This window comes from Macaca thibetana, chromosome 15, assembly GCF_024542745.1.
Source record: "Macaca thibetana thibetana isolate TM-01 chromosome 15, ASM2454274v1, whole genome shotgun sequence".
Lineage (NCBI taxonomy): Eukaryota > Metazoa > Chordata > Mammalia > Primates > Cercopithecidae > Macaca > Macaca thibetana.
This window is the reverse complement of record NC_065592.1, coordinates 27,004,790-27,026,595: the sequence shown is the minus strand read 5'-3', so window position 1 is coordinate 27,026,595 and position 21,806 is coordinate 27,004,790. Positions and strand designations below refer to the sequence as shown.

Genomic DNA, 21,806 nt, shown 5'->3' with positions numbered 1-21,806 from the left:
GGGGCATGCAACTGCTGGGTGATTCCTAGGAACTGGTCCCTTGGATGTGGAAGGTGGTGGTAAGAAAGGAGGCTGCTGAGATCAGGCCAGGCCGGATTGTGGGAAACCACTGTCTGAGCTGATTTTGGCATCTCTGCCTTAAGATTGTGAATTCTTTTCTTTTCCTTTTTTTTTTTTTTTTTCTTTTTTTGAGACGGAGTCTTGCTCTGTCGCCCAGGCTGGAGTGCAGTGGCGCAATCTTGGCTCACTGCAAGCTCCACCTCCTGGGTTCACACCATTCTCCTGCCTCAGCCTCCCGAGTAGCTGGGACTACAGGCGCCCGCCACCTCGCCCGGCTAATTTTTTGTGTTTTTAGTAGAGATGGGGTTTCACCGAGTTAGCCAGGATGGTCTCTATCTCCCAACCTCGGCCTCCCAAAGTGCTGGGATTACAGGCATGAGCCACTGCACCCGGCCATGAATTCTTTTCTTTTGTGCAGTGTCTATCCACTGACAGAGCTGTTCTGAGGCCTGGTGTGCTAGTGTTGATAAAATGTAAAGGAGGGCCCCTGTGAGGCCTAGCGTGGCATCCTGCCTGAGGTCAGTGTTTAAATGTTAACTGAAATGACCAAGACATGATGTTTATCCTGGAGTTCCAGAGAAGGCGTTGTCCCCGTACAAATCCCCAGACACTGGGGTGTGGACACCGTGTGTCCTGTAGTACCAGTACATTGCAAAAGCAGTCCCATCAGTGGCTGCTGCTGTAGTTGGGCTCTGCAGTCATGTCCACACTGAGAGGGATTGCTGAAGGTGTGACGTCCCAGCTGATGAGCTTGTCCATCTGCCCTGTAGTCAGAAGCATAGCAGTAGAGAAGTGGAGGGGGTAGGTCTATTGCCATGAGTACCTTCTGTGAAAATGGTACCCTTTTAGTAATTACAGTTTTTTTGATATTACGTAAGTATATGATTAAATGATCTGTGGTCAGTGGAAATGGGAGTTGAAGGTGCCTTTTCTGTGTACTTTCCATTACCCCCCAAGTTGGGTGACATCGCCCTTGACTCCAGGCCATGCTTCTTCCCTCTGCCGTGTCCCATTGCTCTTCCCAGATGTCCCATCATCAGCTAGAGCTCATGGATGTGACTGCTAGGTTAACCTCTAATTTCCTGTACGTTCTCTTACGTGGTGGCTGGGTCATAACTCATTCTCTTACGTGGTGGCTAGGAGAGAATATGAGGAAAGCACCCTCTGCTCCTCAGCCTGTGATCTGATGGCCCACAGGTCACCAAGGCTCTTCCCAAGATGTCATGTCACTTTCTTGCCATATTCTTTAGTCTCTGTCTCCCAGTTATTCCAGGGTGACATTCAGAGGCCTTGACATCTGCTGCTAGGCAGGGCTCTGTTCTGTTACCAAACCTTCAAACTAAACAAGATAACTAACTAGGCCTTGTCAGTTTCACAGCCATTATTTTTTAATATTGTAGGGACATAATTTATTAATTGGCTTCCTCCTAAGACCTAAAGAGTGAGGTCTATAATTTTAAAAACCTATCCTTCCCTTCCTTTCCTGGCATTTGCCCCACTGACCACCCTCCTACCCACTACTCTCTTTTAAAAACATTGTGGAAAATTTTAAGCATATAGAAAAGGGAGGAGAATTGTATAATGAACTTGCAAGTACCAGCTTCAACAGTGATCAACTTGGGCATCTTGTATCATTTATATCCCCACCTACTCATCCTTAATTATTTTGAAGCAAATGCTATTTCATTTTATTCATAAATATTTTAGTATATAATTTTAAAAGATGAAGATTTTGTAAAATCATACTTTCATTAACATACCCAGTGATTCCTTAATATCGATACTCAGATTTCCCTAAATATCTCAAAATCTTTATCTTTTTGTATCTTGTTTTAATGGAATTGGTTGATCTCTTAAGTTTCTTTACATCTATAGGTGCTTGCTCTCTCCTTTCTTTTTTTTTTGAGATGGAGTCTTGCTCTGTTGCCCAGGCTGGAGTGCGGTGGCATGATCCCGGCTCACTGCAACCTCTGCCTCCCAGGTTCTAGCATTCTCCTGCTTCAGCCCCCCGAGTAGCTGGGATTACAGGCTCACGCCACCATGCCTAGCTAATATTTGTATTTTTTTATTTTTATTTTTTTTTGAGACGGAGTCTTGCTCTGTCATCCAGACTGGAGTGCGGTGGTGCGATCTCGGCTCACTGCAAGCTCCACCTCCCTGGTTCATGCCATTCTCCTACCTCAGCCTCCCGAGTAGCTGGGACTACAGGCGCCCGCCACCATGCCTGGCTAATTTTTTGTATTTTTAGTAGAGATGGGGTTTGTATTTTTTTTTTTTTTTTTTTAGTAGAGACAGGATTTCACCATGTTGGCCAGGCTGGTCTTGAACCCTGACCTCAAGTGATCCACCTGCCTCGGCCTTCCCAAAGTGCTGGAATTACAGGTGTGAGGCACTGCGCCCAGCCGGGTTTCTTAATGTTTACCTGGGCCCACGTGGTGGTCTTGAGAAAGGGGGAGAAACAGAGTATACTCATAGGGATCTTTCCTTTTTTAAAATTACAGACCTCACTCTTTAGGTCTTAGGAGGAAGCCAATTAATAAATTATGTCCCTACAATATTAAAAAAAAATGGCTGTGAAACTGACAAGGCCTAGTTAGTTATCTTGTTTAGTTTGAAGGTTGAGGTTTGATGATGGTGGGGCTATTACGTTCTCTGCCCTTGAACTACTTGCTCATGTTGGTTTCTCCAGCACCTCCTAAAGATGAATTGGCATGAAATTGATTCAAAGCGCTACCATAGTTTGTTTCTCTTGGTCGTAAAAGATTCGTTCACTCAAGAAACCACTGAGTAAGGAGAGGCTCAGGTGTTTCAAAAGTTATTTTTGGATTTTAGAAGTGTTTATCGGTTTGGCTAAACCAGCTGCTTTTGCTGATATTCTCCTGTGTGTGTTTTCATTTAATTTTAAGGTACTCTTTTCTTCTTTTAGGATCTCATTTTGCCCAACGGTGGTACTCCAGCAGGTACTTCAAGTCCCGCCTCTTCATCTTCCCTTCTCAACAGACTTCAGCTTGATGATGACATTGATGGTGAGACTAGAGATCTCTTCGTTATAGTCGATGATCCCAAGAAGCATGTGTGTACGATGGAGACCTACATCACCTATAGGATCACCACCAAAGTAGGTCCCTGTGTTACAGAATGCCTGTGTTGAGTGGTCTCAGGGAATTGGGGTCTACCTCAGTGAATTTTGCCTTTGCTCTCCCTCTCATTGTACAACTCTGTTCACCTTGATCACACTTGTGGGTGTGGCTTTTTGAGAGAATAGGTGTAATTCAGATGAAAGGATTATATATAATAGTTTTTTAAATCTTAGAATGAGGAAGAAATTATGACTAAGATTTTTCAAATAAACATTTAATCCCTATACTTGCACTTATTTTTTACCGTGATACTATTTAACATATTAATATCATATTACTTCTGAAATTTATGAATCATTGTATCAACCTAAATCACTGTGATGAGACCATGAATAAAATTTGGCCTAGGTGGGATAGATGGTAGCAGGAGGAGGAATAATGGGAAGACAGGAACTAATACTTACTGTCTTTCTGGTATGTATCAAATAGGTAATGGGCAGGTGTTGAGATTTAATTGATTGATTAACTTAAGATCATAACAGTTTTTTTGTGGGTTTTTTTTTCTGTTTTTTGTTGAGACAGAGTCTTGCTCTGTTGCCCAGGCCAGAGTGCAGTGGTGTGATCTCAGCTCACTGCAACTTCCATCTCCGGGGTTCAAGCAATTCTCTTGCCTCAGCCTCCTGAGTAGCTGGGATTATAGGCGTGTGCCACTATGCCCCGCTACTTTTTGTACTTTTAGTAGTGACGGAGTTTCACCTTATTGGCCAGGCTGGTCTCGAACTCCTGACCTCAGTTGATCCACCCACCTCGGCCTCCCAAAGTGCTGGGATTACAGGCGTGAGCCACCGCGCCCAGCCAAGATCATAACAGTCTTAAAACTTATATCCTTTAGTTACAGTTTTTCAGTTGAGGAAATGGAGGTAGAAAGTTCAAATAACTTGCTCAAAGTTACAAAGTTGGTAACCAGGATTCTAATTTGAATTTGTAGGACTGTACAGCCTATATTTTAATTTTTTAAAACCATACTCTTTACATAATTCCACTTATAAAAGAATAATTTTAATGTATCATTTGTTACTTATGAAAATTATTTTTTGAATATTTAAAATAGTATTAAAGTTTTAGTCTTGGAACAAGGTTTCCCAATCTTGGCAGTATTAACCCTTTGGACTGAAGAGTTCTTTGCTGTGGGGGCTGTCCTGTAGAGTGTTTATCAGCAGCCCTGTCCTCTATCCTTGAGATGGCAGGAGTGTCCTTCTCTTGGTCCCCAGTTTTGACAACCAAAAATGTCTCCAGACATTGCCAAATGTTCCCTGGGGGACAAGATTGCCACCCCACCCCCCCCACCAGTTGAAAGCCACATATTTAGAGGAAGAATGACAATATTGACATTACTAGGGAGAGAATTCATATTATCACTTTATGTTTTGGGATAAAAAGTGTTTAGTAGGCCAGGCGCAGTGGCTCACGCCTATAATCCCAGCACTTTGGGAGGCCGAGGCAGGTGGATCACCTGAGGTCAGCCTGAACAACATGGAGAAACCCCATCTCTACTAAAAAAAAAAATACAAAATTAGCCGGGCTTGGTGGTGCATGCCTGTAATCCTAGCTACTCCGGAGGCTGAGGCAGAAGAATTGCTTGAACCTGGGAGGCGGAGGTTGTGGTGAGCCGAGATTGTGCCATTGCACTCCAGCCTCGGCAACAAGAGTGAAACTCCATCTCAAAAAAAAAAAAAAAAGTGTTTAGTCAGGAAGCTATCCTATTTCTTGGTACCCCACCCCCCAACAAGTCACATAACAAAGAGTGATTTACAGATATTTTTGGAACTTTTAATAGATGGTGTCTTTATGGATGGCATTAAGAGGAGCTCTGATGAGCATGTCTCTCGTCTTTTACTGTGTGTTTTTTCTATTTCATTGTAGAAAAAAATTATTTTTGAAAGTTTTGTAAGTTCTGTACCTTTTATTCTTTGGGAAGACAAGCAGGGAATAAAATACTCAAGTTGTGTTTCTTCATCTCTTATTGGATGAAAATTTTATATTTGTGAAAAAATAAAAGAAGCAATGCTGAAGGCCATATACAGAGTGGAAGCAGGGACCCTCCCTCAGCCCTTCTTACTTAGCTTGTCCTTCTTGCCAAAAGCAACCGTGGCTAAAATTTGCTGTGTGTCCTTCTAGTCGTTTTTCTTTGCATTTGCATTCACACACATGTATAGTTAGAATGTATATAATTCAGATTTTGGTGTAATATTGCTTTCCAACGTTCCCTTCCATTTTATAGTGTTTTTGAAGACCTTTCTGTGTTCTATATGACCATGTCTAGCTTACTCTTTCAATCTCTGCCTAATTATTTATGCAATAATTATATAATGTCTTTTCTCGATGGACATTTAAGCCTTCTCCAGTTTTTTGATGTTACTACTCTGTTTTTTCTTTTCTTTTTTTTTTTTTTTTTTTTTTTTTGAGACAGAGTCTGCCTCTGTCGTCCGGGCTAGAGTACAGTGGCACGATCTCAGCTCGCTGCAACCTCCGCCCTCTGGGTTAAAGTGGATTCTCCTGCCTCAGCCTCCCGAGTAGCTGGGACTACAGGTGTGTGCCACCATGCCTGGCTAATTTTTGTGTTTTTAGTAGAGATGAGGTTTTACTATGTTGGCCAGCCTGGTCTTGAACTCCTGCTGTCAGGTGATCTGCCTGCCTGGGCCTCCCAAAAGTGCTGGGATTACAAGCGTGAGCCACTGTGTCGGGCTACTACCCTGTTTTCTGCACCAGGTTTGCATGTAAAGATTTGTCTATGTACGTGTGCACACGCACAGTCTTACCCCACTAAACCACTGGGCGCCTAGCCCAGACATTGGGCTAGATGCTTACATATGTTACTTCCTCAGAGGACCTAGGTTAATATACATATTTCCAGGAATTATATCCATTTGTTTATTTTTTTCTAGGGTGGCCTTATTTTTTACCCTGTAGTCAGTGAAAGGTAAGCCTGTTTTTTTTTGAGTTGGTACTGTAAACAGCCAAATGACAAAGTGACCGCCTTGCTGGCACAGCAGTGCTTGCCCACTGTGACATTTTCCCTTGGCTTCTTGGTTCTTCTGCCCCAGAATGCAAATACTGCAGGGCTGCCGTTAACTGATTCAGAGGCCAACGCGCAGCTGCAACTCACCAGTCTTTCCTGTGCTTCTTCTCTTTCCTTCCCTATCTTTTTCCCTGTCTGTTCTTATTTCTGTCCCTTCTCCTGGGCTTGATTTCCTGTAAGTCATTAAATGCCTTAGAGTAACGTTTTCCAAGTTCTAGCAGCACATTTTCACTTGGCTGTGATGCCAGCACCTCGATAATCTTGTTGCAGAACTGAGTTTTACTTTTTATCATTTCTTTCACTTCTGATCTCAAACGAGAGTTGTCTTCTTTTCCTGTTTCTAATAGTGACGCCGGGTTTATATTTTGGTGGTGCATTCAGAGGCTTCTTTCTGAAGTTGTATTGAAGGATATCATAGGGGTGTGTGAGAATGAGAGAAAGAGGACAAACAGGAGGAACATGGGATCCCAACACGTGACCCTGTCCTGGGCCTTCCACTTCTGAGGTCCTCAAACAAAGTTAATGGTCAGAGGACAAGGTTGTTCAAATGCTTTGCTTTATTACCTTAAGGCTTTGATGCTCTAGTCCTAATTCAGATTCCTGATGACCAGGACTGGACAAAGTACAGAGCTCTTTTTGCCTGAGCTAAAATGAGTGAGGGCTGACAGCCAATGTAGGCAAAGAATTATCCACCCAAATCTAAGGTACCAGTATCTTGTCTCCCCAGTGGTAGAGAGCCAGTTTAGGCCTTCTTAGGGCAGGCAGCTTCTGGCTCTTTTTTTCTGCAGACTCCAAGAAAGTAACATCATAACAGCAGCTAGTTATTGGACACTTACCATGCACTGTACTTTTTTGCAGTTGAAACTTTTATTTTTATGTTAAAGAAGTAATGTATGTTCATTATAGAAAAAAAAAAGTGCAAGTAACCTAAAACAATAAAAGAATGCCTATAAGCTCACCAGCAATAAATAATCGTTGGTGACTTTCTATACTACTTTTCTTCATCCAGTTACAAAAATTGAGTGTTTTGTATACTGCCAATTCACTTAATACATTGTGAACATCTTTCTATGTTGGAAATGCCAGTAAGCATGCTTTTATTCTATTGTTTATAAGAGTGCAATAGTGTTCCATTGTATGGATGCGCCCTCATTTATTTTGTGCTAAATGCTTTACATATATTATCAGTTAATCTTCACACTTAGTGAAGTAGATATAAATACTGTTATCTTACAAATGAGAAAATTGAGAGACAGAGATGTTAAGAAAATTGCTCAAAGACATGCAACTCATGGGTGGTGGAGCTAGAACTTGAGTCCAGGTCTCTCTGATTCTAGAGATAATAAATATTAATAATCTTGCCCAAAAGACATGATTTTCTTTCTTTCTTTCTTTTTTTTTTTTTTTTTAGACAGTCTTGCTCTGTTGCCCAGGCTGGAGTGCAGTGGTATGACCTCAGCTCACGGCAGCCTCTGCCTCCCGGGTTCAAGTGATTCTCCTGCTTCAGCATCCTGGGTAGCTGGGATTACAGCACCATGCCTGGCTAATTTTTGTATTTTTAGTAGAGATGGCGTTTCACCATTTTGGACAGGACTCCTGACCTCAGGTGATCTCTCTGCCTCAATCTCCCAAAGTGCTGGGATTACAGATGTGAGCCACCGCGCCCAGCCCAAAAGACATGATTTTCAAGAGAGGGATGGCCCTGATAACCAACACTGTGGTCCAGTAGCGTGGCCTATGTGGTTGAAACTGACAATACAGAAATAGACTTGAGGGTGAGGAAACAGAGGCAATCCTTCAACTCCCTTCAGGGGTTATTGTTTTCTTGTGTTTAGCCTCATTACCAGTGGAGTATTAAAAAAAAGCCATAACACCCCAACTAGTTCCTCTTTCTAAATGTCTCAGTGGTCAACAGAGTCTAAATGCTGCTTAGAGGCTGAATTATGTACAATGCAAAGTGGACGTTAGTTTAATGACACAGTTATTGCTGACTGTGGTGTGAGCAGTTTCATTGGTGTAGTGATGCAGAACCCAAGTGGGTTAGAGTGAGTGAGGGGTGAGAGAGAAGACAAGAGTGTTAGGATTTAGGCAATGAAAGCGAGCATAGAGAGCAGTGGTCAGAAATGGGTGTGGGTTTGAGGGAGAGGGAAGCTTCTTTTTTTTTTTTTGGTGGGGGCTGCTGCTCTTTTTAAGGATGAAAGAGACTTGTTTAAGTGCCAGTTGCCCAGTATTGGTAGAGAAGAAGGCATTAGGTTGAAGATTGGAGAGTAGGATGGAGGCTCCCAGGAAGGCGGAGGAAGCTAGAGTTGCCACTGAAGGGGCGGTGTTCTTTTTCCATTGTTTGTGGGGAAGGAAGGGAAGTTTGTTTTGTGGCAGGAAGTTAAGGGGTTATTTGCTTATATCTGCAGTTTTCTCTCTGAATAGATGATGAAGTCTTCTAAAGGTGGGGGTGGTTTGAATTGGGGATTAGAAATTTTCAACACTTTTATGGGCTTTTTAATAAATGATTCGGACAATGTGGGAGTGAGCTGACTTAAGGGAGTATGAAAAGAGTGCCTGGCAATGTTGGAGGGTCTCGTTGTAGAATGTATCGTGTCTGTCCGTGTGTTTGCTTGATTTTGTTTCTCCTCCAGCAGTGTGCCCACATGCCCAGATCTGGTAGAGCAAGTGAATGGGCAGTGCAGAGGGAACGTTTAGATATTGCTGTAAGTAAGTGATTGAAGTTCTGGGCCATGGAACAGATGCTGAGTGAAGAAGGAAGGAAGTAAAGACATGAATGGATGGAATGTCTAGGAACTTTAGGTCCCAAGAGGCTGAGAAACCAGGGATTTTGGGAAGTGGAAGAGCATGAAATATAAGGGATGCCGTTTAGAGGGTGATGTGTGGGCTTCTGCCTGGTGACAGTCTGGGGAGAGGCTGTGGAATGGAAGGAGACATTGCTTGCTTAGAGGCTGGTGTTGTGTGTGTGAGCCACCTGGATCTCGAGGGCACCTAGGTTGTGGAAGGACTTGGAAAGGAAGCCTGAGAGCCAGTTGCTTGAATCTTCAGGGCATCAGGAGAAATGGCAGAGCTGTCAGTGGATGACAGCTGTGTGGAGAGGTAGAGGAAGTGTGTCACTGGATGGCACGAACATCAGAAGGGTTTTCACAGGGTGGGGGAGGAATGGTGGTCCGGGGCTGTGTGGAACGAGGAGCATGTCAGCAGCAGCTCCTGGCCTTGTGGGCTGGGTGAGGCATGTGGAATGCGAGCAGCTCACAGCGGGACCAATGGCAGGGAGGCCCCATTCTCAGGGAGAGCCAGGTTTCAGAATTTGAATGGGCAGAAGAACGACAGGACTTTATTAACTATGGCATGGGTCTTCCAGAGAGCTTGGCAGAAAGATCTGAGAGGAATGAGATAAGTGGAAGTCCATGTCGGAAGAAAGGAAGGCAGAGGAGCGTGAGGATGAAGAGCTGGAAGCCTCTATAATTGTCATTCTCAGGGCAGTGGGGTTTTGAGGCAGAATGGGACTAGCTGGTTTTTGTTTGATAAGGGAAGAGATCCCTTTGTTGGGAGATGGGGGTTGCCTAGAATTCTTTTTTTTTTTTTTTTTTTTTTTTTTTGAGACGGAGTCTCGCTCTGTCACCCAGGCTGGAGTGCAGTGGCGTGATCTGGGCTCACTGCAAGCTCTGCCCCCGACATTCACACCATTCTCCTGCCTCAGCCTCCTGAGCAGCTGGGACTACAGGCGCCCGCCACCACGCCCGGCTAATTTTTGTATTTTTTTAGTAGAGACGGGGTTTCACTGTGTTAGCCAGGATGGTCTCGATCTCCTGATCTCGTGATCTGCCCGCCTCAGCCTCCCAAAGTGCTGGGACTACAGGCGCCCGCCACCACGCCCGGCTAATTTTTGTATTTTTTTAGTAGAGACGGGGTTTCACTCTGTTACCCAGGATGGTCTCGATCTCCTGATCTCGTGATCCGCCCGTCTCGGCTTCCCAAAGTGCTGGGATTACAGGCGTGAGCCACCGCGCCCGGCCAGCCTACAATTCTTAAGACCCAGCTGTGGCCTGGGCAGATGGCACTTCTGATAAAGACCACGTCTCTCTGGAGTGAGTCAGTTGTAAATTTTGGATCAAATGGACGTTCTTCAGAAAGACCCTGGGCCACAGTTGTTGAGCACGTCAGCTCTTGGGGCATAACGGGAGACCTTATGTGATAGGGTGAGTGAGGCCCAATAGATGGGGTGCCCTGCTGGGTGACCAATTAGACTGTGATTCTGTGCTGGGTCTTCTAAAATGTTGAACTTCCAAAGGAAAAAAAAAAAATGCCAGGGATGTCTGGAGCTGACCAGGGATGTATTCACGTGGAGTGATGGTGTTACACTTCCAGGTTAGCAAAAATGAGTCTTCTGGACTATGACTCTTGTGCTTGGTCACCTGTTCTTAGACCTGACTGGACGTGTTTGTCCATGACCTTGTGATCTTTGGACATTCTGCATTGTGGACACACGATGTGGAAAGACATAGAACAAAATGATGCAGTGGTTGTCTCTGATTATGGAATTGTGTGCGTATGCTTTTTGTTCTTTTTTTTTGTTTTTTTTGAGACGGAGTCTTGCACTCTTGCCCAGGCTGGAGTGCAGTGGCGAGATCTCGGCTCACTGCAAGCTCCGCTTCCCGGGTTCATGCCATTCTCCTGCCTCAGCCTCCCGAGTAGCTGGGACTACAGGCGCCCACCACTACGCCCGGCTAATTTTTTATACTTTTAGTAGTCACGAGGTTTCACTGTGTTAGTCAGAATGGTCTCGATCTCTTGACCTCGTGATCCGCCCACCTCAGCCTCCCAAAGTGCTGGGATTACAGGCGTGAGCCACTGCGCCCAGCCTGCTTTTCGTTCTTTTTAAAAAAATTGTTTTGTTTACTATGGGTATTCAAAAATAGAGATAAATGTATATTTTTAAATTTTCCTAAGTTAGGTCCTGAATTTCACGGAGGAAAAATTTACTACAAACTTATCTTTGGAGTTTTACTGGTCTGCCTGTTTTATGAATACTGTGAGTCCTATAAATGTATTTCTCTCCAGAAATTCCAAGTAATGTCTCTTGCCCAATTTTAGCTGGTGTGCAGTGTTTCATTGTGAGTGTGTTTTGCTAGCCTCATTCCTGACTCTACTTTTTCCCTCTGTCCTTGTTTTTTCTTTATCTTTTTCACCTACTTCTAATTTATGTCATTTGATCGTATTTTACCTATCACTATATATTTTCTAGAACAAATTGTGGTAAAAATAAGTAAAATAAATACTGGGTCAGAGAGTACTCAAGCATCCATTTTTTTTTTTTTTTTTTTTTTTTTTTTTTGAGACGGAGTCGTACTGTGTCACCCAGACTGGAGTACAGTGGCGCAATCTCGGATCACTGCAACCTCTGCCTCCCAGATTCAAGCGATTCTCCTGCCTCAGCCTCTCAAGTAGCTGGGACTACAGGCGTGGACCACTGCACCCGGCTAATTTTTGTTTTTTTAGTACAGATGGGGTTTCACCATGTTGGCCAGGCTGGTCTTGAACTCCTGACCCAGTGATCTTCCTGCCTCCGTCTCCCAAAGTATTGGGATTACAGGCATGAGCCACCACGTCTGGCCTTGAGCATCCATTTCATGATAACTTTTTACCTTATTGCTTTCCGAAGCATCAAGCAAGGTTTTCTTGCTGTATTAAGCTCCTGATGTCCTTAAAGGAGCTTTTAAAAAATGAGCATTATGTGTGTGTGAGACTATAAAAATGTTGTATGAGAATGGTATAAAATTTGGAAATAAGGGTGAATATAAAGAGAACAGTTCTTATTATCAGCTTTAAATTTGTCTTCTAAATTTTTAATATCCAGGTATTAGCGTAAATGAAATCGTTATGTACAATTAATTTTGTATCTTCTGATTTTCCCTTAAAACAACAGGCTGGGTATGGTGGCTCATGCCTATAATCCCAGCACTTTGGGAAGCTGAGGTGGGTGGATCACTTGAGGTCAGGAATTTGAGACCAGCCTGGTCAACATGGTGAAACCCCATCTCTACTAAAAATACAAAAATTATCTGGGTGTGGTGGTGGGCACCTGTAGTCCCAGCTACTTGGGAGGGTGAGGCAGGAGAATTACTTGAACCTGGGGGGTGGAGGTTGCAGTGAGCCAAGATCATGCCACTATACTCTAGTCTGGTCAACAGAGTGAGACTGTCTCAAACCCACCCCCCCGCCCCGCCACAAAACAGCAGTGTCTTACACCCTGGTTGTGGTGGCTCATGCCTGTAATCCCAGCACTTTGGGAGGCTGAGACAGAGGATTGCTTAAGGTCAGGAGTTAGAGACCAGCCTGGGCAACATAGTGAGATTCCTATCTCTACAAAAACAAAAAACAAAAAAAGCCCCCAAAATCAGCCAGATATGGTGGCATGTGCCTGTAGTCCAGGTACTTGGGAGGCTGAGGTGGGAAGATTGCCTGAGCCCAGGAGTTTGAGGCTACAGTGAGCTATGATTGTGTCACTGCCCTCCAGCCTGGGGGACTGTATTTACTTTTTTTTTTTTTTTTTTAAGAGACAAAGTCTCGCTCTGTCGCCCGGGCCGGAGTGCAGTGGTGCGATCTTGACTCACTGCATCCTCTGCCTCCCAGATTCAAGCAGTTCTCTTGCCTCAGCCTCCCAAGTAGAGTAGCTGAGACTACAGGTGCACACCACCTGGCTTGGCTAATTTTTGTATTTTTAGTAGAGACAGGGTTTCACCATGTTGGCCAGGCTGGTCTTGAACTCCTGACTTCAAGTGATCAGCCTGCCTCGGCCTCCTAAGTGCTGGGATTACAGGCATGAGCCACCACACCTGGCTCTTATCTAAAATAAAAAAAAAAAAAAAAAGTCTTACCAACAAAATTACTGACAACCGTGGAATAAATATGCCATAATTTCATTAATAGCTTTTTATTGTTGAATATTTAGGTTGCTTTGATTCTTCGCTGATTTAAATAATATTGCAATGAAGATCATTATGCAAATATCCTTGCCACAGTTTAGACATTATTTTCCAATGGTAGATTTCTAGAAGTAGAAAAGCAGTGATTAGATATAATTAAAAGAAAATCATAGAGACTATAGGTGAATATTTTTATAAGCTTGCAGTGGGGATGGCCTTCTTATTGATGACCCCAAAAATAGCATAAAGGGAAAATATGGATGAAATCAACAATAAAACAATGGAAAGATTCTGTATCAGACAAACCATTTGGAAATTATGATAGGCAAATGGTAATAAAGAACTTATACACATGAAAAAGACTTGACTCACAATTTTTATTTTTATTTTTATTTTTGTTGAGATGAGGTCTTACTCTGTGGCTCACACTGGAGTGCAGTGGTGCAGTCTTGGCTAGCTGCAACCTCTGCCTCCCAGGCTCAAGCGATCCTCCCATCTCAGCCTCCTGAGTAGCAGGGACCACAGATGCATGCCACCATGCCCGGCTAATTTTTGTATTTTTTGTAGAGATAGGGTTTTGCCATGTTGCTCAGGCTGGTCTTGAACTCCTGGACTCAGGCTCTCTCCCTGCCTCGGCCTCCCGAAGTGCTAGGATTACAGGCATGAGCCACTGCGCCTGGCTGGACTTACAGTTTTTAAAAAGACACCTCATAAAAGAAGAAAAATACTTTCTTCTTTTGGCCAATAAACATTTGAAAGGACGTTCAACCCCAATAGTAATTAAAGAAACAACTGTAAACAAAGATGATGTGTTATTTTTCATTTATCAGTCCACCAAAGATAACTAGTTCCTGATAATATGTGATAAGAATATACATTGCTGTATTTCTGAAAGTAGTTTGTCAATTAAAAAGTGTATGTACACTTTTTTCCAGCAATTCTATCTTTAGGAATTTATTTTAAGGGAATTATCAGGTGCTCAATGATGTTTCCAAAAGCATTGCTTATTAATGGAAAAATTGGAAACAACTTAAATGGGGATTTGGTTTAATTATCGTGTAACCATTCAGTGGAATACTATATTTGTGTTAAAAAGAGTATGTACATCTGAACTTACTGCTGTAGAAAGATGTCCAAGGTATGCTAAAGAGATACAGACAATGAGTAAATGAATGACTATTCATAGAAAAAATATGGAAACATATAAGCCATGTTAATTGTGTTTTTCTCTATTTAGAGGAATTATGGCTGATCTTTTATTTTCTATTTATTTTTCTCGAAGTTTTAAAATAAGTATAAACCTGAATAAATAGAAGGAAAAAAAAAAGCCTGTTCCCCAAAAGTGAAATTGCTTGTGGCAAAAATAAAATGTGTGTTCTATTGTGCTGTCTTTTGTAGTTACCAAAAATGATTTCAAAGTTAGAGTAGAAATATTACATAAACTGTAATTTATGAAATGGATCTGAAAAACATAAGAGAAATGATTAGTTAATCGTGTAACTTTTTTTTTTTTTTTTTTTTTTTTGAGACAATCTCTTGCTCTCTTGCCCAGGCTGGAGTGCAGTGGTGCAGTCTTGACTCACTGCAACCTCCACCTCTGGGGTTCAAGCAATTCTCGTGCCTCAGCCTCCTGAGTAGCTGGGATTACAGGTACCTGCCACCACACCTGGCTAATTTTTGTATTTTTAATAGAGACGGGGCTTTCACTGTGTTGGCCAGGCTGATCTCGAACACGAAAATTAGCTGGATTTGGTGGCGCGCGCCTGTATTCCCAGCTACTTTGGAGGCTGAGGCAGGAGAATCACTTGGACCTGGGAGGTGGTGGTTGCAGTGAGCTGAGATCACACCACTGTACTCCAGCCTGGACGACAGAGTGAGACTCCGTCTCAGAAAACCCTCCACCAAAACAACAATGTCTTACACCTGATCTTGAACTCCCAACCCCAAATGATCCATTGGCCTTGGTGGATCCTGTAATCCCAAAGTGCTGGGATTACAGGTATGAGCCACCACGCCCAGCCAATAATCGTGTAACATTTAAGAAGGCAAAAAGTAGAGCCTTGCATCAGTTTGGTTTACAATGAATATGAGTTGCTTTAATTTGTCACCTTTCAAAATATGCCTTTCATTAGCCCATAATCATTGACAGGTTCTCACATGGAGCCTGGTGGGGGAGGTGGGAGGTCTTGAACTTCCCTTCCAACTCTGTTTTTGTTTTTTTGAGACAGGGTCTCACTCTTTCGCCCAGGCTGAAGTGCAGTGGCACAGTCAGCTCACTGCAGTCTCGACCTCCTGGACTCAGACGATCCTCCCTCTGCAGCCTCTGAGTAGTAGGGACTGCAAGTATGCACTACCACACCTGGCTAATTTAAAACTTTTTTTTTTTTTTTTTTTTGCAGAGATGGGGTCTCGCTATGTTGTCCAGGCTGGTCTTAAACTCTAGGGCTCAAGCTGATCCTTCCTTCTTGGCCTCTTAAAGGGCAGGGATTACAGGCATGAGCCACCAAGCCCTGCCCTAACTCTCTTCTTACTGTTGAACCTAGGGCTCAAGGAGGCTTAGTGACAAGTCAGGGATCTGGTAGGGATGCAAGAACTGCATAGGCACGGAGTCCTTCCCACGCCGCCTGTGTGGTGTGGGGATGGGAGTATCAGGCCACTTGTTCCCAATATTTCTGTCATGCTGTGCTTGAAAATTCGTCAACAATGACTTGCTGTCTGGATTTAAGTGTTGTCTTTTTTTTCTCTCTCCAATCCTACAATGCTAATTCCTTTGGGAAAATCATCTGATAAGTCACAATTACCTACATTGAGTGAATGTCCCCACATTTCACCCTTGCAAGAACAGGGGATGTATTTCATAGGCATATGCTGGTGTTTGGGGCTTGAAGAGGGGAAACAATGCGGTTAGTTGGGAGTCAGTCCAAGACCGAGTCCTTGAACTTCATTTTGCTAAGACTGTGAACACAGGTTTTGGGGAGGATGAAATCATAATTTTTGATGCCAGAGCTGTTCACAGCTTTTTCTTTGATGAATGACCCTCATTCATGTGCTTAAAGATTTTCTTGGTGTTGTGAATTAAAACCGACTTTTGGCTTGAAAGAGTAAATTTATGAGATGTAGCTTGACCCATTTTTATCTTGTACTTTAATTTCTGAGAACCGTGACAGTCATGTAGTCTGTACCCTCATAGGGAAAAATGGCTTATGTGAGACACGATTTAATTTGGGCCGGTAAATGAGTAAAAATCTTGTTTTGGTATAAATCAACTTAATTTTATTTAACATTGATTTTCATTGTTGAAGTGCTGCAGTCACACTTCAGAAAACTTTAAAAATTGAGAAAAAGGGATGAGATTATTAATATTTTTCTGCAATACAATGGCATTTTTGTATTATTTCTAGATTTTTTCTTATCTAAAATATAACAGTTTCAAGGTTATGGTTCTGGCAGAATGTGGCAGATTAAGCAAAACCTTTTCTATTTTCATCTAGTCTGCTCTCGAAATGAGCAGTGATCTATTATCTTTACTTTTTGTTTATTTCCCCTTTGGCAAAACTTGTCAGCATATTTAGCAGAAGGTGGAGACATTTTCTTTTCACAGATTTGGATTTAGTAGCAATATCCTAAGTGGAATTTTTCTGCTAAAAGAAATTGTTAGAGTTAAGCTTGGAGGAAATGAATCAAATGTTTCTAAACAATTCTGGTAATAGTTGAAATCTATTTCCTGAGGGTAGGGGGAAAAAAAAACTGTGGTTTTTTTTTTTTTTTTAAAGACAGAGTCTCGCTCTGTCACCCAGGCTGGAGTGCAGTGGCGCAGTCTCGGAAAACTGGCATTTTTATTCCAGCTCCTTGAATTTTTAACTGGGCTCTGTGTCCCAGACTGGTCTATTCTATGTTGGTAAACTCTGCCATTTGGCTGGTGTGTTTGGTGGCAGGAAAATATGATCTTGCCTAGTTTGGTTATTCTAAGAGAGCTTTTTTTCCTTTCAGCCAAGATATGCTATTCCCTTATGCTTATTTTTTTTCCATTCTCTTCTTTGCAGAGTACTCGGGTGGAGTTTGACCTGCCAGAATATTCTGTTCGTCGAAGATACCAGGATTTTGACTGGTTGAGGAGCAAACTGGAAGAATCCCAGCCCACTCATCTCATTCCCGTAGGTAGTAAGTCACTGCAGCTTGTTTCTCACTTGTCGTGTTGTCTTTCCTGAAGGGGTTCACTCAACTCTCATCCCTTCAGTTATCCCAGACTCACCCAGCAAACGTATATAAAACATGTTAATGGACACTGTATATAATACTTCACCTATTAGGTTTTGGTTTCTGATTTGCTATATAGTAAGCCAGTTTTGCGGCTGGCTGGGCTTTTCTTTAGGCACAGGAGCAGAAATCTAGTACAGAATCCATTTCAACCACAGTTTTTCATTTAAAAAGGAAACCACCTAACTCTATTTATTGAAGCAACGTGACATTTATCTACTCCAGTGCTTCCATCTGCACAGTTTTTAAAAAACAGAACCAGAGCAAAAGAAATATAAATCTTTTTTTTTTTTTTTTTTTTGAGACAGAGTCTCACTCTCTTGACCAGGCTGGGGCGCAGTGGCATGATCTCAGCTCACTGCAACCTCTGCCTCCCGGGTTCAAGCGGATCACCTGCCCCAGCCTCCTGAGTAGCTGGGATTACAGGAGCCCGCCACCACCCCGGCTAATTTTTGTATTTTTAGTAGAGACGGGGTTTTGCCATGTTGGCCAGGCTAGTCTCGAACTCCTGATCTCAGGTGATCCACCCGCCTCGGCCTCCCAAAGTCCTGGGATTACAGGTGTGAGCCACCGCATCTGGCCTCAACATTTATATTGAGTACTTTTTTGACTACTTTTGTTAAAACTAGAAATAATAATGGTTTAGCCGCCAGATGTTTCTTTGGGCCTTGGGGGCCTTAGAGCAGTGTGAGTCATAAAACTCCTCAGAGGGGCTGATTTATCTTTCAGCAAAAACCTTTGTTGAATGATAACTTCCTAGCACTACCAGCTTTCTGTTGCCACCGCATCTCCCAGCCTTTTTTTCTCCATGGTTAGGAAAGGCTGTGTATGTTGTGAACACACTGGTAGCTTTCTCAGTTTTCAGGATGAAAAGAGCCACGTTGCTAGTGCTGTGATAGGAATGGTGGCTCTCACCTGGAACTCAGTTCTTTCTCAGGGCATCTCCTTTTTTCCCACATACCCTTTCTGCTCTCCAAGCCTGAAGTTTTTTTTTTCTGTCTTCTAACCACTTAAAAACATGCCTGAAGAGGAAACAGTAGCTTTTAAACAGTTGGGAATATGCCTTAAAATAGAACCTTAAGGTGGCAAAATTAGCAGCTAGTGAATAATTTTTAAAAAATAAACTGCATTTTAGAACATTATCAGAATTCCAGAATTATTGTGAAGGTAGTAGAGAGAATTCTCAAATCTCATATCCGGTATTAACGTTTTATATTAGTGTGGCACATTTGTCACAATGACCCAGTCATTATTATGAAATAAACACCATTATTAACTATCCCAAGTACCTTTTTATTTTTCTTTCTTTCTTTTTTTTTTTTTTTTTTTTTAATTTTCAGATGGAGTTTAGCTCTGTCACCCAGGCTGGAGTGCAGTGGTGTGATCTCGGCTCACTGCAACCTCTGCCTCCAGGGTTCAAGCGATTCTCCAACCTCAGCTTCCCGAGTAGTTGGGATTACAGGTGCGCGCCACCATGCCCAGCTAATTTTTGTATTTTTAGTAGAGATAGGATTTCACCATGTTGGCCAGGCTGGTCTCTAACCCCTGACCTCAGGTGATCCTCCCACCTCGACCTCCCAAAGTGCTGGGATTACAGGTGTGAGCCACCACGCCCGGCCCAAGTTCCTTTTTCTGTTCCTACCCAGGATCCCACATTTTATTTAGCAGTCATGTCTCCTTAGGCTCTTCTTGGTTGTGACAGTTTCTCAGGCTTTCCCTTTTTTGGATGACCATGGCTGTTTTGAGGAGTACTAGTCAGGAATTTTGTAGACTGTCCCTCAGTTGACATTTGTCTGATGGCTTTCCCAACTGGGGTAATGTGTTTGGGGAGGAAACCACAGAGGCGAGCTGCCACCCTCATCACCTCCTATCCAGGGCACATGCTGTCAACAGTGTGCATCATTATTGATGTGAACCTCCATCACCTGACTTGAGGTAGTGCTGGTCAGCTTTCTTCACTGTACCATTACTCTTTCTCCCTGCCTTTCTGTACTGTACTCTTTGGAAGAAAGTCACTGTTTATTTGTAGCCCACACCATGCATCAGGGAGCTGCCCTCCTGGCAGCTGGTGCCTATGAGGTTGGTACTGGAAGCTCAAAGGTAAGACAGTGACACCTGCTGGTGAAACATAGTGTCTACTCTTCCATAGACACTAGTAGAAGAGAATGGAAGAGTTTCCAGAATGCCCAAGGTGGATCCAGAATATCTTTAAGTGTGGTTTCTGATGGTCTGGAAAGAAGCAGAAAGAAGCTACTTTAGAAACAAGCAGAAGCTTACTTTTTTTTCATAAATTCTTGGTACTCACATATCTGGAGTGGAGAGAGATTTAATATGAGAGAGCCTCTCTGATTTAAGTATGAAAGTCAAACCAGAAACCAATCCCCTCATCTGCTACAAAGAATTTTATAGCAGCTTTGCTAGGAGGTGTCTTTGTTATTTAAGCATCATCTTCGGAAGGAAGAGAGGGTGGGTTGAGAAGGTTATAAGGAAGACAAAGGACTCCTGCCTTGGGGAACTTATCAGTTGGAGACCCAGTAAAGATGCAGAAATGTTCATTTCCCTTTTAAAAAAAGGATTTATTGAGATTTAATCTATATAACATATAATTCATCCATTTAAAATGTACAGTTCAAAGGGTTTTAGTATATTCATAAAATTGGACACCCGTCAGCATTATCCATTTTAGAATCTTTTCATCACCCCCAAAAAGAAACCTCACATCCCTTAGCTGTCACTTACAAACACTGTGTATCCCCCAGCCCCTGGCAACCACTCATGTACTTTCTACAGATTTGCCTATTCTGGACATTTCATGTAAGTGAAATGATACACAACGTGATTTTTTTGTTACTGGGTTTTTTCACTTAGCATACTTTCAAGGTTCATCCATGTTGTAGCATATATTAATGTTTCATTAATTTTTATCATCATGTAATATTCCAGTTTATGGATATTACCACATTTTGTCTATTCACCCTTGATGGACGTTTTGGTTGTTTCACCTTTTGGCTATTATGAGTAATGTTGCTGTGAACATTCATGTACAAGTTTTTCTGTGGGCATGTTCTCATTTTTTGGGGGGTGTATTCCTAGGAGTGTAATTGTTGAATCACACATAACTCTATAATTGGCCTTTTGAAGAACTGCCAGACTGTTTTCAGAAGTGATGACATCAACTTACATTTCCACATGCGATGTATAGGAGTTTCTCCACATCTCCATCAATGCTGTTGCTATCTGTCTTTTGGATTGTAACCATCCTACTGGATGTGCAGTGATATCTCATTGTGATTTTAATTTGTATTTCCCTAATGATGTTGAGCATCTTGTCATGTGCTTTTGGGCATTTGCATATCTTCCTTGGAGAAATATCAGTTAAGATCCATTGCCTATTTAAAAATGGGGTGCCTTTTCATCCTTGAATTTTCATAGTTCTTTTTAAAAATTATATATATATGTGTGTGTGTGTGTATATATATATAATTTTTTTGGGGGGCGGAGTCTCGCTCTGTCGCCCAGGCTGGAGTGCAGTAGCGCGATCTCGGCTCGCTGCAAGCTCCACCTTCTGGGTTCATGCCATCCTCCTGCCTCAGCCTCCCGGGTAGCTGGGACTACAGGCGCCCGCCACACATCGGCTGATTTTTTGTATTTTTAGTAGAAACGGGGTTTCACCGTGTTAGCCAGGATGGTCTCCATCTCCTGATCTCGTGATCTGCCCGCCTCAGCCTCCCAAAGTGCTGGGATTACAGGAGTGAGCCACTGCACCCGGCTCCATATATATATATGTAAAATTTTAACAGGCAAGATGTTGTTTTGTCACCTAGGCTGCAGTGCAGTGGTGTGATCACAGCTCACTGCAGCCTCTACCTCCCAGGATCAAGCGATCCTCCCACCTCCACAGGTATGTGCCACCATGCCTGGCTGATTTTTAAAATTTTTTATAGAGACAAGGTATCACTATGTTGCCCAGGCTGGTCTTAAACTCTTGAGCTCAAGTGATCTTCCCATCTCAGCCTCTTGAATAACTGGGACTAGAGGCACCCTATGCCATCATGCCTGGCTAATTCTTTTTTTTTTTTTTGGTAGAGACAGGGTCTTGCTATGTTGCCCAGGCTGGTCTCAAACTTCTGGCCTCAAGGGATCTTACTGCCTTGGCCTTCTAAAGTGCTGGGATTACAGGCGTGAGCCACCGCGGCTCCCAGGAGTAACCTTATGTTCTTAAAATGCCATCTTGGAACCAGAAGTATGCTGGGTGTATACGTTTGTCATCTCATAACAGCAGTTCACTGTGTTTTTCTTCATTATGTAATAGTTGGAGCTGCCAGAAAGTCTTCATTTTGACTTTTTTCCTCAGTGTTTTTTTAAAGCTTTATTGAGATATAATTGATATACACAATAGCC

General features: G+C 42.7%; 1 protein-coding gene across 2 annotated transcripts in view; it reads left to right on the top strand.

The window, feature by feature from the left end:
* SNX30 (sorting nexin family member 30) overlaps nt 1–21,806 on the top strand; it is a 125,103-nt gene that overhangs the window by 48,306 nt on the left and 54,991 nt on the right. For both annotated transcript variants that reach the window (XM_050761022.1, XM_050761023.1), the window contains exons 2-3: nt 2,987–3,178; nt 17,192–17,302. In XM_050761022.1, coding sequence (XP_050616979.1) covers nt 2,987–3,178; nt 17,192–17,302 — 303 coding nt within the window. The remainder of the gene's footprint in view (nt 1–2,986; nt 3,179–17,191; nt 17,303–21,806) is intronic.